Consider the following 15155-nt stretch of genomic DNA (forward strand, 5'->3'; position numbering starts at 1 on the left):
ACAAGCAGTGGATGTATTTCCATGCTTTTAGGTCCCATAATGCCATTCTTCAGAAAATGGGTGTGGCTTCACAACGTTTTCAGATGTGAAGAAAATGGCGGAAAATATACAGGCGAAGTTTGACGAGAGTGGATACTAATTAATTGCTTTAACTAACTATGACAAATGTTAAGAAAATGTTGAGCAATGTAATAAAGTAATGACTTTTCAAATAAGTTATGATGACTGACAATTTGTTAGCTACAATATCCTTACGAACCGCATAGCATTACAGCAGTATGTTACGATATGTTAGCTAGTTACCTAACGTTATTTGGCTAATACATCGAACTTGCCAGGTTAGTATATTAACTAACTACCCAACGTTAATTGACTTGATTATTCACATTCTTAGCTAAGTGCTATAGTCGTGCGTTTGTAACAGTATAACTTTAGACCATCCCCTCGCCCATACCCGGGACCCTCTGCACACATCAACAACAGTCACCCACGAAGCATCATTACCCATCACTCCACAAAAGCCACAGCCCTTGCAGAGCAAGGGGAACCACACTTGCACTTCAAGGTCTCAGTGCAAGTGACATCACCGATTGAAACGCTATTTAGCGTGCACTGCTAACTAAGCTAGCCGTTTCACATCCGTTACACGTTCTCAATGGGCATTGTTAATTCTGGCTATTTAGAGCACTCTCATCTGAGCGTGCCAGAGCACATATCTGATGAATGTAGGAATGCTCAACACTGTTGAATGTGGATGTTATCAGTGAACGTTGGCAAAAAAAAGCTTAATTAAATTGTTGCCAACAGCACAGTTACAGTCACCAACGCTCTGGATGAAATTAAAACAGCCTAACTAACCATCTCTGCTAGGGTGAGTAAAATGGTCAGAGTGAAGTGTTCTCTCATTTGTGTCTGGAAGTAGCTAGCCAACGTTAGCCAGTTAGCTTGGGTGCTTGACTGCCGTTGAACACTCGGTTCAACCCTATTCCTCAGCCAGAGTGTCCAGTGTGGGCTCTGGATGTACAAATGGACAATCAGACAATGCTCTGTATTTACGAACGCCCAAACACACTCCAGATTGAATTTACAAAACACCCGAAATCATAAAATGTCTAGCTAGTCATTTGTTACACTAACAAGCTAGCAAGATGTTGCATAGCAACATAATCAACTTCCGGTAGACAGGCGAAACTGTAGTAGGCTCAATTGAAATGCTACGTTTCGTTTACAGTATACTAAAATTAACTAATAGTAGGTAGTATACAGTTTGAGTATTCGAACACAGCTACAGTCTTTATACCGAGATACAGTACGCCCAAATATATATTTTTTATAACTAGCTCATTGTTCTTTCTGTTGTAGGCCTACAGACTGGAACGCGCCCATTTTCAAGTCTGCGCAGTCGCAATGACGAAGGCATCGGAGAAACAGCGCCATTTTTGCTTAGCTAGCGCCTCTGTCGGTGTCTGGCATTGTGTTAGAAATCTGAGTAAAAATTACTTGCAATAATGAGGGTAATTGTGAAATTTTGGGGGGAATAAGCCCATATAGTGCGCCGTTTGCACAAGGTGCATTTGACCAGCTCAAGATGTCCTCAGAGATGCTCAGGTAACGTTAATATAGCAAAGGTCTCCAGCTGCCTGAGCAAGCTAATCGGGCAAGCAATAGCTAACTAGCTAGTTTATTTGCTGCAGATAGTCCTAAAGTATCTAGTTAGTCAGTTCCCACATTGAAGCTGCTAGTCCTACTTGTAAGATTTACATTAAATTAGTACGTGCATCAAGATGGCCACATATCGTACCCAAACTTATGCATTTTGTTTGATATTTAAGTATGATAGCTACTAGCGAATATTAGCTAGCTAACGTTAGCTAACTAAATTGTTTTGTCAATGATCTGGAATGCATTACTAGCCAAGTATTGAATCATGATAATAACTGTGCCTGAAGGAAATGGACCGATGCGCACAAGGACAGATATGTCCACATCATAGCTATATCTTATCCACACACTTTTTGGTTAGGCATTTGAACGGAGGGGGGTTGAAAGAAAAGGGGGGGTTGAAAGAAAAGAAACTCGCATGATTGAGGACATATGTTTAGTTACTGGTCATTCTATTCGTTATTTTTAGCGTTCCTCCTGGCACGAGCAAGCTCGATGTGTTGGTGACCAAACTGCATGAATTCTTGGCTCATGCTCCAGAGGATGATGAGGACAGACTGGTGACAGAAAGTCCTGATGGTGAGAACTTTAATAAGTGAAACTTTAACTCGGGCATGGTGGTGTTTGTAGTAATATTAGTGGTGACACACAATTGCCTACTGATTTTTAATTCACAGGTATGACAAACAAGGACTGTGTGGAGCCACACTCAACAGACCGAACCCCTCTTGAGGTATTATGAGAAGTATCCGTTTATGCGGTTATAGACCAAAGAGTATTCAGTGTTGATGCAGATCTAGAAGATATATTTGTAAAATGTTCTTGTTGAATACATCCTCAACAGACCTCAACAGACACCTTGAAGCAGTCTGGATGTGGTTCCAGGAGGTGGGCTTCCTTCTGATATTTTGACCAATTTGATAGTTCATGTACATTGTTTATGGATGGGGAAACATAAAAACACAGTATTTTGATGTATGTGCATAGATGGATGTCACTTGTATTACAGAAAACCTTCAGTTGTGATTAAACACAGTGGACTGGATGAATCTGGTGCTTCAAATGAAAGTGATGATGATGATGATGACGGCTTGATCATCAATTCAAACGGTTATCCTGATGTAACAAGATTACCTAAAGGTTAGTTTTTCTACTACTGCTTGCAATTAAACTGTACGGAGATATTTACACTGAAAATGAATAATGTAATAATGCATTTATGAACTGAAAATGCTTTGGTCTTCATTCATGGGTTTTTACATGTCTTATGCACAGGCACTGTGCTGGTGAGGCCTGAGCCAGTGGAAAATGTCAGAGATGACTTCAGAGGTCCCGAATTCCGTTGTGGAAAATCTGGCAATCTGAAGAGAGCTTTTTCTAGGAGACGTGGAGGTGAGCTTTCGTTAATAAATGGGAAAAGAGATATCCTTTACCTTAAAATAGTGTGCCGCAGAATGACGATTGATGTGTGTTTGTAGGTGGTGAACACTTGGAGATTGTTAGCTGTACAGCCTGTGGCCAGCAAGTTAACCACTTCCAGAGGGACTCCTTCTATCAGCATCCAGTACTCAAAGTACTTATTTGCAAGGTGAGAGGATCCTGGGTCTGTCAAAGAATGGGTCAATGAAATAAATAGGCTTAATATCACATTGGTTATAATGGGCATTCTCCAACAATGTTGTTGAGCTCATCTACATTTTTAGGGGCTCCATTCCTAATTTTCTTGTCTTATTATTTTTCTCAGTCTTGTTTCAAGTATTACTCAAGTGATGACATCAGCAAGGATTGTGATGGCATGGATGAACAGTGCAGGTATGATGGGGTGGTTCTCTTATACAACAAGATGCTCCAAGCAAATCCTGAGATGTTAATAAACATACAGGTTGTTACGTTAATCATGACTTCAATCTATTATATTTGCTTTTTACAGATGGTGTGCAGAGGGGGGAAACCTGATATGCTGCGACTTTTGCCCCAATGCCTTCTGTAAGAAATGCATTTTGCGGAACCTGGGGCGAAAAGAGTTGTCTGGCATCCTGGATGAGGAGAGTAAGTGGTACTGCTACGTATGTAGCCCAGAGCCTCTTCTGGACCTGGTTGTCGCTTGTGACAACGTCCTTGACAACTTGGGGCATTTGTGGCCAGACCACCGCAAGAGGGGCAGGGGCGAGGGAAAATCTGGACATTATGACTCCCATCCAAGGCATTCTCAAAACATTCCCGTGGGTCATTGGAACCATAGTGGCATGGATGGTCACGTTGTGTTCAACTACAACACCCTTCAAATTCCAGAGGAGATGGCCAAAAAGGCTAAAAACCTGGTGGACTCTACAAACACTGTAAACACAACTTTTGTGAAGTTCATTCAAGGTGGCATGCAGCAGAAACAGACAACCGAGTTAAAGCTACAATACCTGAAGACTTTCCAGTCAGTACTGAAGGGTCTGAAGAAGTCTCAGACGGCTCTGGAGGAAGCCCTTTTGGAGGAGTTCAGAGAGATGGGTTTGCCAAATGGTGGCGAAAACCCCACGTTTGATGATACTGATGTACCTCAACAAGAACAAGAGGGTTGTGTGGAAATTGACATTTCTGATAAGAATGGCCTTCATTACTTAAAGAAAATTGCAGCTGAACATTTGGAAGAGAATGATTCAGACTCAAATGGCTTTATGGATGATGGAAGGCCTTCGTCCTCAATTGAAATGAAAGGTGTCCTTGGCACAGAGATAATTCCCAGACGAGGTAGAGGCAGGCCGCGGAAAAACTCAAAGCCTGGAGAAGATGCTTGCAACGTGACAAAACAACTGGTGGTGCAAATTTCACCTGCCCCTGTTGAACAAGAGCCACTCTCTGGCCCCCCAGAGTTGGAGGTGGAAGTGGAGTTGGAGGCAGAGGAGGAAGAGGAAGAGAGAAAAGAAAAAGTGGAGGAACGGGAGGGAGACTGTGAATCTATTGAACTTGTAACAGAGGGGGAGTATGAATCTGCTGAGGGAAGCGAATCTCTGGAACTGGAAGAGGAACCAGATAACAGACGCTCACCTCGGGTAAAGACCACACCCTTGCGCAGGCCAGGTGAGGGCAAGACCCAGCCGACCCCCTCGGGTGCAGACAGTGAGAGTGACTCGGACCCAGACACCAGCCCCAATGCTGAAGTGCCTCAAGGAGCTGATGAGGAAGGGCTTGGGAGAGGAACTGATGACTCTGACTCCGATGAGGTCCCAGCTGTCCTCCAGCGGGCTGCCATGACGCGTAGTTCAGACGAAGCCGAGAGTGACGATGGAGACCATCTGAGTGTGACCAAGAAATGCCTCTTCGGCCTGAAGAAGAACACGCCCCTCTCTCCAGAAAGAGTTGTCCGCAAACGCAAGGTGCCAGACCGCTCCTCTGACTCTGATTCCTCCAGTGACGATCCGGACCTGCAGAAGGAGATCAAGACTATGACCAGGCCCAGGGGGAGGCCTCGGAAGGTTAAGAGAGAGGATGAACCTACCCCCAGCAAGGATAGTCCTCAACATAGGCCCAGGGGCAGACCTCGGAAGGTCAAGAAAGAGGATGAATCTACATCCAGCAAGGAGGGTAATACCCAGGCAGCCAAGCCTCAAAGCACACCTCAATCCGAGCATAGAATGAAGCAGACGCCATCCTCTTCCAGTCAAGAAGAGGGGGACCTGGACTCTGAGTCTAGCGATGTCAGTGGTGACCAGAAGATCAAGCCTATCACTGAGGAGGTGGCCTTACTGGGGGTAGCAGCTTTCCACCAGTCGTCCGGTGAGCTGGTCTCTCACTTTCTCTGTACTTTTTAGACAATGCACTGCATTCATGAGCTGTATTGTAACCATTTTCAGCTTGCAGTGTAGATTTCCTGTGGCAAATGTTGAACTAACCTCCATTTTTTTGTACTCTGTAGGCGATGAAGAGCAGCCCCAGTCTGGGCCTTCTTGGGCAGCAGAAGATGATGACGATCCAGAAAATAGGTATGGTTCAGAACGAACGGACATAGCGTTTGTAACACACCCTAGGCGCAGGAGAAAGGCCATGCCACGGAACCCTAAGTTGAGTGCTAATAATGGGGACTCCTCTGTTGTCAAGACCTTGTCCCAATCGAACCGGTCTCGCCCAACTCGCAGCTGCAGTAAACCAGCAGCTATCCCATATCATTTCTAGTGTTAAGTTCAGAGGTACATGTCAAGTGCAGGGAGAAACCCCTCCTCATACCTCGCTTAGGCTGTGTTATAAATGATAGGCCACTTATGCCACACTGTTTTCGTTGATTACCTATTCTTTAATTCATTTTTGTCTTTAATTTGAAGTTAAATGTGACGTGTCTATTAGCAGAATGTGGCATCAGTTGAGTCCATGTCTCTGTGCATACCAAGGCGATTAAGAGGGGAAAATGCTGTTTAATGCATCAGTTTGCACAAAAGCATTATACACTTATTAAAACAGATTAAACAAATCATTTTTATCTCATAGTTTCTCATTGGTTAACAATTCTGTAAGTCCGTGGTGTCAAACTAATTTCCCCCCGGGGCCGCATTCAGTCTTAAATGAGGTCCAGAAGGCCGCACAGAATATTTTTGGTATTTCCTTGCCGTCAAAATGTGCTTTTTTCCCCCCTATCCGTCGTTTTTGGAATTTGCGATGGTCCTTGACTGTCTAGCTTTAATTTCTGGGATTTATTAATGAACTGGACTCAGTCAAGAAACTATGTATGTTGTTTGATTTATCATTTTTACAGTTTCGATTTGGTTCGAGTCAGTTTAAGGTATATTGCACGCCCCCCCAGCCCGCGTACCGTATGTTTGACACCCCTGCTGTAAGTCATCCTTATTTCTTCCACATACAGTATTCTTTTAATTTTTTACAAAAATAAATTACTGAATATTTAAACTTATTTTAAGCCATGTTAAGGATTTGATTGTATTATTTGTAAATAATGTATAATTTTATTTGCTCCAAATATGTTAAGTTGCACTCATTTGAATCTGGATTCGCTTCTTGATCTATAGTCTGATCGTAGTACAAGTTACATGCATGAAAACAAGCCAGCAAGGTGATGTTTTTGTAGAATTTTTGTTTTTCGCCAAGCATATCCTAAAATGGTTAACTAATAAACCACACCACCAATCCACACCAGTGTACACAATACAAACCTGAAAATGCCCTTAGACTTCACTTACAGATCTGGATATCATTATACTAGATGGGGTGAATTATGTTCCTCTAACGGGGAATTAGTCATCATGGAATTTGATGTCATTTCTGAAGTGACTGGGATTTAGATCCCAGACCCTGATGATATTATACATGCCCTAATGGTCAACTCATGATCAGGCATTCTTTAGGGTGGCAGTATTGTACATGACTGCACCCTTGCACAGTGGTGTAAAAGTAACTAAGTAAAAATACTTTGAAGTACTACTTCAGTTATTTTCTTGTGTATCTGTACTATTTATGTTTTAACTTTTTTACTTTTACTCCACAACATTCCTAAAGAAAATAGGTTATTTTTACATTTTCCTGGACACTAAAAAGTTCTTGGTACATTTCAAATGCTCAGGCAGAACCGCAAAATAGTTAAATTCACGCATCTATCAATATAACTGCCTCTGATCTGGCGAACTCACTAAAGACACAAATACTGCGTTTTATAAATTATTTCTGAGTGTTGCATTGTGCCCCTGGCTGTCCGTGAATAAAATAGTTTGCATAATATAAGGAATTTGATGAATAGCTTCTACATTTACTCAAGTATGACAATTAAGTGTTTTTTTTCCACCACTACTTAAGTCAATTTTAAACCACTTTAACTCAAGTACTGTTTTACTGGGTTACTTTACTTGAGTCATTTTCTGTTATGGCATCTTTACTTTTTACTCCAGTATGACAATTTAGTACTTCTTCCACCACTGCCCTTGTGGCTGCTGGATTTTGCTAATTTCTGTAAGTCATTGTAAAATCATAAAGTTTCTGCTAGTATTTGGTAATTCTGTTGGTATATGGTTACCATATGGAGATTTCTTTCTTTGATATATTGATAACATTCATGTGCAATATGCCAGTGGTGATGTGGCTGTTTTACGTGCTGCTTTTCTCACACTCGTACTAATACGATGGGTTGATGATCCTATTCTCTCTGAACAGACTGGCATTACAATCTATTCTGCTTGATTCCATTTTAAAATGGATGATTTATCGCTTCTGACAGGTTGAGGGCTTAGCAGAGAAGGAGGACTTGTGATGCTAAACAGCAGTATACCAAATACAATGATTATTAGGCCTACTGTACTGTATTTTGGAGCCTTTTTTTTTTTCTTACCACAGGCACCAAGCTGAATTTCTTGTATGCTTTGTTTATTGTACTCGATCCATAATCATATTTTCAGTATTTTCATGTCTGTTTTGCATGCAAGGCCACATTTATTGGCCATTTAGCTACATTTAAAATGCAATTGCATTTCACTTGAGGAGCTTGATGCCCTAAGCAACAGCCTTGAAAGCTGGTCCTGTGGAGTGGTTGTAATGCATTTTATTCAACCACAACTTTGTGACCTCTGAGGTCAGCCTTACAACATTGCTGTGAGACGAGTATGTAGTGAAGTGTCTTTTTTTTCTTCCACTTTTCTCTTCCCAGTTTAAACACTTGAGGTAAGGCCCAGGCCGAGGCTGTTGCCGGCCGCTGCTGTTTGTTACTGCCTCATATGGGGCCCTCATCATGTACACGTACTTCTCGCTGAGGCTTCATCAGAGGCTTCGTTCAACTATTACTATCTGCCAAAAGGATTCTTTCTGCAAAACATATTCATGTCTAAATGGATACGTACATGTATTTCAGAGTATCGAACTTGGAAAATGCCCTACAAAACCATTTGACCCTGTTTTGTTTTTTTTACCCTTTACAAACTTTCTTTCGTACCAACTAAAAAAACAGTGGTTAGAAAACGTATTTTCAAATTGAATTAATCATTTATGTTGTCTTTAGCTCTGAGGTGCTGTAGTGTTAGCCTTGTAGAGGCCTGTTACTTGTAGAGCATGCATTAAACAAGGATATGTTCTTACTTTTGTAATTGAATGAACTCTGTAAGAGAAACTATTCGTTGTAATAAATTAATACCCTTTATGATGTCTCGTATGTCTTCCTTATTCTACATAGGACTGGGTTTATTCATCTTGTTCTGAGTGATAAGTCTTAGATATTTGTTACGGAGGGGTTGTTTACAAGGTCATTAAGACACCTGACTTTTGACTCCTCAATGTGTTGCGTTAAGACAAAATTGTGAAATCGTCCTTGACAGTGTTTTAGCTCTATTTGCTCACAGCATACATTATATATGGGAAAGTATGTCTACACCCCTTAAAATTAGTTGATTTGGCTATTTTAGCCACACCTGTTGCTGACAGGTGTATTAAAATTAGCACACAGCCATGCAATCTCCATAGACAAAAAATGGCAGAATGGCCTTACGGAAGAGCTCAGTGACTTTCAATGTGACACTGTCATAGGGTGACACTTTTCCAAAAAGTCAATTTGTAAAATTTCTGCCCTGCTAGAGTGGCCCAGATCAACTGTAAGTGCTGTTATTGTGAAGTGGAAATGTCTAGGAGCAACAACGGCTCAGCTGTGAAGTGGTAGGCCATACAAGCTCATAGAACGGGACTGCCGATTGCTGTAGCAAGTTAAAATCGTCTGTCCTTGATTGCAGCATTCACCATTGAGTTCCAGACTGCCTCTGGAAGCAACGTCAGCACAATAACTGTTCGTCAGGAGTTAAATGGGTGTCTGGTTGAGCAGACTCACACCAGCCTAAGATCATGCGCAATGCAAAGTGTCGGCTGGACTGATGTAAAGCTCACCTCCATTGGACTCTGGAAACGCGTTCTCTGAAGTGATGAATCACGCTTCACCATCTGGCAGTCCGAATGATGAATCTGGTTTTGGAGGATGCCAGGTGAACGCTACCTTCCCGAATGCATAGTGCCAACTGTAAAGTTCAGTAGAGGAGGAATGATGGTCTGGGGATGTTTTTCATCGTTCTGGCTAGACCCCTTAGTTCCAGTGAAGATAAATCTTAGCGCTAAAGCATACAATGACATTCTAGACGATTCTGACTTTGTGGCAGCAGTTTGGGGAAGGCCCTTTCCTTTTTCAGCATGACAATGCCCCATGCACAAAGCGAGGTCAATACAGCATTGGTTTGTCAAAATTGTTTTGGAAGAACTTGACTGGCCTGGACAGAGCCCTGACCTCAACCCCATTGAACACCTTTGGGATGAATTGGAATGCCAACTGCGAGCCAGGCCTAATCGCCCAAACTCACTAATGCTCTTGGCCGAATGGAAGCAAGTCCCTGCAGCAATATTCCAACATCTAGTGGAAAGCCTTCCCAGAAGAGTGGAGGCTGTTATAACAGCAAAGGGGGACCAACTCCATATTAATGCCCATGATTTTGGAATAAAATGTTTGATGAGCAGGTGTCCACATACTCTTCGTCGTCTAGTGTATTCACATCAGTAAAGAAAACATTCAACTACTTAATGCAATGGCCTTTCCCCTCTCATAGTCACTTAAACTATATTGTTGGCTGTTTGCAGACGGGGGGATTGCAAAATGATACTAGAATAGCTAACATTACCTTGTTATTTTCATTAATTCTAGAATAAATGTATATCCTGGTAATATTAAGTTTAAGGTGAAATCCTGCATCTTGTTTGCTAATTCCTATATAAAGACAAGTTCCTTTAGAGAATGAACCTATTAAGCAGTGCTTGATGGATTTGATGTGATGATCATTAAAATGATCCCCCGGTCCCTTTCCCTCTCTCCCTTGCTTCTGAAAGAATCGCTAAGAAAATGCTCTTGGCCCAAATCAAAGCCAACTACTCATCGGGGGAGGATTTCTCTTCAAACGTGGAGTCATCACATGATGATGAGTCTGACAGGGAAGAGAAGGAGCAAGAAGATGGGAAAGATGAAAGCTCCGATGAGAATGGTGAGTGATCCCTCCATACCACCGCTACAATTTCAAGTTTATTTTGAGATGCAGCAATAAGCTCAATTTAGTGTTCCTTTGAATAAGGCACTTTTTTAGACATTAGGCTGAAATACTTATCTGACATCACCTGTTGCTTAGTAACTGAACATTTTAAAGTAGGCCCATTATTGTTGTGATGATCTAAGCCATCACCCTGTGTTACTGTGTGTTAGTGTACAGGTTGCATTGACATTAACTATAGGAATATGATGTCCTCCTGACAATATACCATGTTGTTTCTGCTGCAGGGGAGACCTCCAGTTTGACCTCTGAGTCCAGTAAAACACGTCACAGACATCGTCTGCTACGCCACAAGCTCAGCGTTGACAATGGAAATCCAAGTGATTAGAAAACCGCTGATGAAAATGGGATTGAGCAGAAAGTCAGGAAGTCTAGAAGAACCAACGGTTTGCATGGGATGGGTTCTGTGGTACGACTATGATTGGATACCATCAGTGCCCTAGTGGTGGAGTGGCTCTGTTACCCAGAGTAAACTCATTCTCTGCTTTCTTCCATTGCCTCAGGTGAGAAATTGGATAGTCAGAGTAGTGATGATGATAGCCAATCACAGCAGGAAGAGTCTGGTATGAGTGAAGAGCTGAGCCAATCGGAGAACGAGGGCAATGAACAGATGCTCAAAAGGTAAGACTCCTTATTGGTCAGCGCTGCTAACCAGGTAGGAAACCTAATTTTCTTTCATTACATGTGCATTTCTTTCATTACATGTGCATCACATGTGCATTAGTGAAATAACTTTCTGCTCTTTTGTCTCCTTAGCTCTACATCATCTACCTCTAGAGTCGAGAGGGAATCAGTCCGTAGTTATCTACAGAAGAAGCAGCAACCCTCATATAATTGTGCTGTCTGACTCCAGTGTCGATAAGGTAACCAATCACTTGTTGTCGCATCCCCAGCTGAATGAATGGTCAACTCTCAAACTGATGGTTCATGAAAGTTTAATGCGATACCATTTCCATAAACACCGTAAGAGCTGATGAAGAAACAAACCAAAAATGCTCTTACAATATGAACAATACAGTGCCCAAACAATACACTTTTACACAACTTTACATTGGCATGCTTCGTACATCAAATGCATCAATATGCATGAGAATTTCTACCCAAATAGTTGATTACGTGCTAATAGCTTGTTAATGTGGTGCAAGATTAACTAATATTAGCCAGCACCAACAGTGGAGCTAGGCTACAGCTAATAATGTTGTATTCCTAGCAGACTTCAGAAAATCAATTACAGTACAAATATCCGTAAAGAATTAGAAAGATTTCTGTAACAAGACCAATATTGAAAGACAGTAAATACCTTGTTCTCTTTCCAGCTAGGTGCTAAGTTTAACTTTGTTTCTAGGACGAGTGTACAAAAAAAGTAATTTTCCTTTTTCTCTCGCGCCCATTTCTCATGTACCCTTTGTGCGTAAAATAGGCAAAAAACATGCTGTCAAAATGTTTATTTTTAAAAATGTATTTAGGGATCGGAGTCCCGTCCACGGGACAGTTGAGCTAATGTGATTAGCATGAGGTTGTAAGTAACTAGAAAATTTCCAAGGACATGGACATATCTGATATTGGTAGAAAGCTTAAATTCTTCTTCATTTAACTGCACTGTCCAATTTACATTGTGGTCTGACACTTGTTTTTAGGGTTTCATTTACACTCCCACCAAACCATGAGTGATTTGGAGCAATTTACATGGTAAGCACAAATTATTTCTGTACTTTAAATGACTTATGACCATAAATAGGGTATCATAAAGTTATGGAATCATAGTACAAACCATTCAAAAGTACGAGATTATGGTTAGATACCAGTCTCCAGCAACAAGACCAGCTTCTGAACTGGGCGTTATAACACTGACATCTTGGTGAGATGCTTGCCTGTCCTGTCTAACACCCGATCACCAACACATATTTTGACTTTTTACTAGTCCATCTTTATCAACAGTAGTCTCTGAAACTCTACCCAAACACCACTCATTCCTAGGCAGATCATTGTCATTGTTATCATCATCACATCACACCGATTCGCAGGTTTCTCTTCTGGGTGTGCCAGCACTACCTGATGGCGATGTTGGCTAGATACTCTTTTCGCCAGCGACTCCAAGACTGTTCTGCTAGATAATGAACATGCCGCCACCTTTTCCGAGCGTATATGTCCTCCCTCATGAACATGCCTGGAGGAGGTAGAGCTGTGGTAGATTTCAGAGTAAGCAGATGATAGGGGTGAGTGGCTCAAGACTGTTTGGATCATTGAGGATGTCAACTGTGAGTGGGCGATTGTTTACAATTGCTATTGCTTCCTAGAAAAAGGTTTGTAGAGAAGAATCATCTAGTCTACCAGAAGAGAGTGTGGAGCTAAGGACACCTCTCACTTTCCTGATATGTCACTCCCAGACGCTGGCCACGTTACTTGAATGGGGGAGCATTCATGCTGAAGTCACACTGTTTCTCAGCGAGAAACACAGTCAGCCTGTCCATGTCAACTTCCTTGAGTGCTTCCTTCAGTTCATTTTTGGCTCCCACTAAGTTGCTTCCTTGGTCACATTTAATCTGACGAACTGCACCACATATGGCTTTGAAGCAGCGCAGACCATTAATGAAGGCATCTGTTGACATGTCATCCAACATTTTAATATGAACGGCACGAGAGCAAAAACGGGTGAAGAGAAGACCATAACTTTTGTGCACTCTTCGTCCTTGCTTAAAGATAAATGGGCCAAAACAATCCATACCGCAGTATGTAAAGGGAGGTTATGAGTCCATGTGCTCTGGAGGGAGATCAGCCATATTTTGCTCTTCTGTGGGTCTCCTGAGTTTTCTAAGTCACACTTTGGCGAAGATGAGGTGCTACGGCCCGATTAATACCTGGGATCCATTAGTTATTTGACCTGATCTCATTAATGGTGTGAGGCCTTTTACCCTGGTGTTTCACCTTTTCCATGGTAGTGAGCAATTATCATTTTCGTGATGTGGTGTTCCTTGGGAATGATTACAGGGTGTTTGACTGAGTTAGGAAGAGATGAGACAATCTTCCTGCCACCCTGAGCACAGAAATTTTGTCTAGGAAGGCATTGAGGCAGTACAACTAATTTTGGAGTGGCAGCTGAGTCCCTTTACTTAGTAACTAAAGCTCATCTTCATACAGTGCATTTGGAAAGTACTCAGACCCCATGACTTTTTCCACATTTTGTTACGTTACAGCCTTATTTTAAAATTGATTAAATAGTTTTTTATTATTATTTTTTAAATGATATCAAATTTACATAATTATTCAGACCCTTTACTCAGTACACCGTTGAATCACCTTTGGTAGGGTATGACCCTAGAAGCTTGGCACACCTGCATTTGGGGAGTTTCTCCCATTCCTCTCTGCAAATCCTCAAGCTCTGTCAGGTTGGATGGGGAGCGTTGCAGCGCAGCTTTTTTCAGGTCTCTCCAGAGATATTCGACCGGGTTCAAGTCCAGGCTCAGGCTGGGCCACCATTTGTCTTGATGATGGCTTTGCGCACTCTTGGCATTCTTTCAACCAGCTTCATGAGGTAGTCAACTGGAATGTATTTCAATTAACAGGTGTGCCTTGTTAAAGGTTCAGTTGCAGAATTTATTTCATTCTTAATACGTTTGAGCCAATCAGTAAGTGTTTTGACAAGGTAGGGGTGGTATAAAAAAGATAGCCCAATCTGTTGCAAAAACCATCAAGCGCTATGATGAAACTAGCTCTCATGAGGACCGCCACAGGAAAGGAAGCCCCAGAGTTACCTCTGCTGCAGAGGATAAGTTCATTAGAGTTACCAGCCTCAAAAATTGCTGCCCAAATAAATGCTTCACAGAGTTATTTCACCTTTATTTAACCAGGTAGGCTAGTTGAGATCAAGTTCTCATTTACAACTGCGACCTGGCCAAGATAAAGCAAAGCAGTGTTACACAAAGAACAACACAGAGTTACACATGGAATAAACAAACATACAGTCAATAACACAATAGAAAAAGTCTATATACAGTGTTTGCCAGTAAGGTAAGATAAGGAAGGTAAGGCAATAAATAACCCATAATGGCAAAATAATTACAATTGAGCAATTAAACAATGGAGTGATAGATGTGTAGAAGATGAATGTGCAAGTAGAGATACTGGGGTGCAAAGGAGCAAAAAATAAATAAATAACAGTATGGGGATGAGGTAGTTGAATGGGCTATTTACAGATGGGCTATGTGCAGGTGCAGCGATCTGTGAGCTGCTCTGACAGCTGGTGCTTAAAGTTAGTGAGGGAGATATGAGTCTCAAGCTTTAGTGATTTTTGCAGTTTGTTCCAGTCATTGGCCACAGAACTGTAAGGAAAGGCGGCCAAAGGACGAATTGGCTTTGGGGGTGACCAGTGAAATATACCTGCTGGAGAGCGTGCTACAGGTGGGTGCAGCTATGGTGACCAGTGAGCTGAGATAAGGCTGG

At 41.8% G+C, this 15155-nt stretch overlaps 1 protein-coding gene across 1 annotated transcript in view; it reads left to right on the top strand.

The window, feature by feature from the left end:
* Positions 1 to 1374: 1374 nt before the first annotated feature.
* Positions 1375 to 15155, top strand: part of LOC112259091 (transcriptional regulator ATRX-like) — a 40142-nt gene continuing 26361 nt past the window's right edge. Inside the window, 13 exon segments of the mRNA XM_042327844.1 lie at positions 1375 to 1608; positions 2132 to 2241; positions 2340 to 2395; positions 2507 to 2550; positions 2672 to 2802; positions 2938 to 3054; positions 3141 to 3250; positions 3407 to 3474; positions 3593 to 5430; positions 5570 to 5636; positions 10501 to 10652; positions 11298 to 11336; positions 11472 to 11578. Coding sequence (XP_042183778.1) covers positions 1589 to 1608; positions 2132 to 2241; positions 2340 to 2395; positions 2507 to 2550; positions 2672 to 2802; positions 2938 to 3054; positions 3141 to 3250; positions 3407 to 3474; positions 3593 to 5430; positions 5570 to 5636; positions 10501 to 10652; positions 11298 to 11336; positions 11472 to 11578 — 2859 coding nt within the window. The 5' untranslated portion in view covers positions 1375 to 1588.

Source organism: Oncorhynchus tshawytscha, linkage group LG09 (assembly GCF_018296145.1).
Source record: "Oncorhynchus tshawytscha isolate Ot180627B linkage group LG09, Otsh_v2.0, whole genome shotgun sequence".
Lineage (NCBI taxonomy): Eukaryota > Metazoa > Chordata > Actinopteri > Salmoniformes > Salmonidae > Oncorhynchus > Oncorhynchus tshawytscha.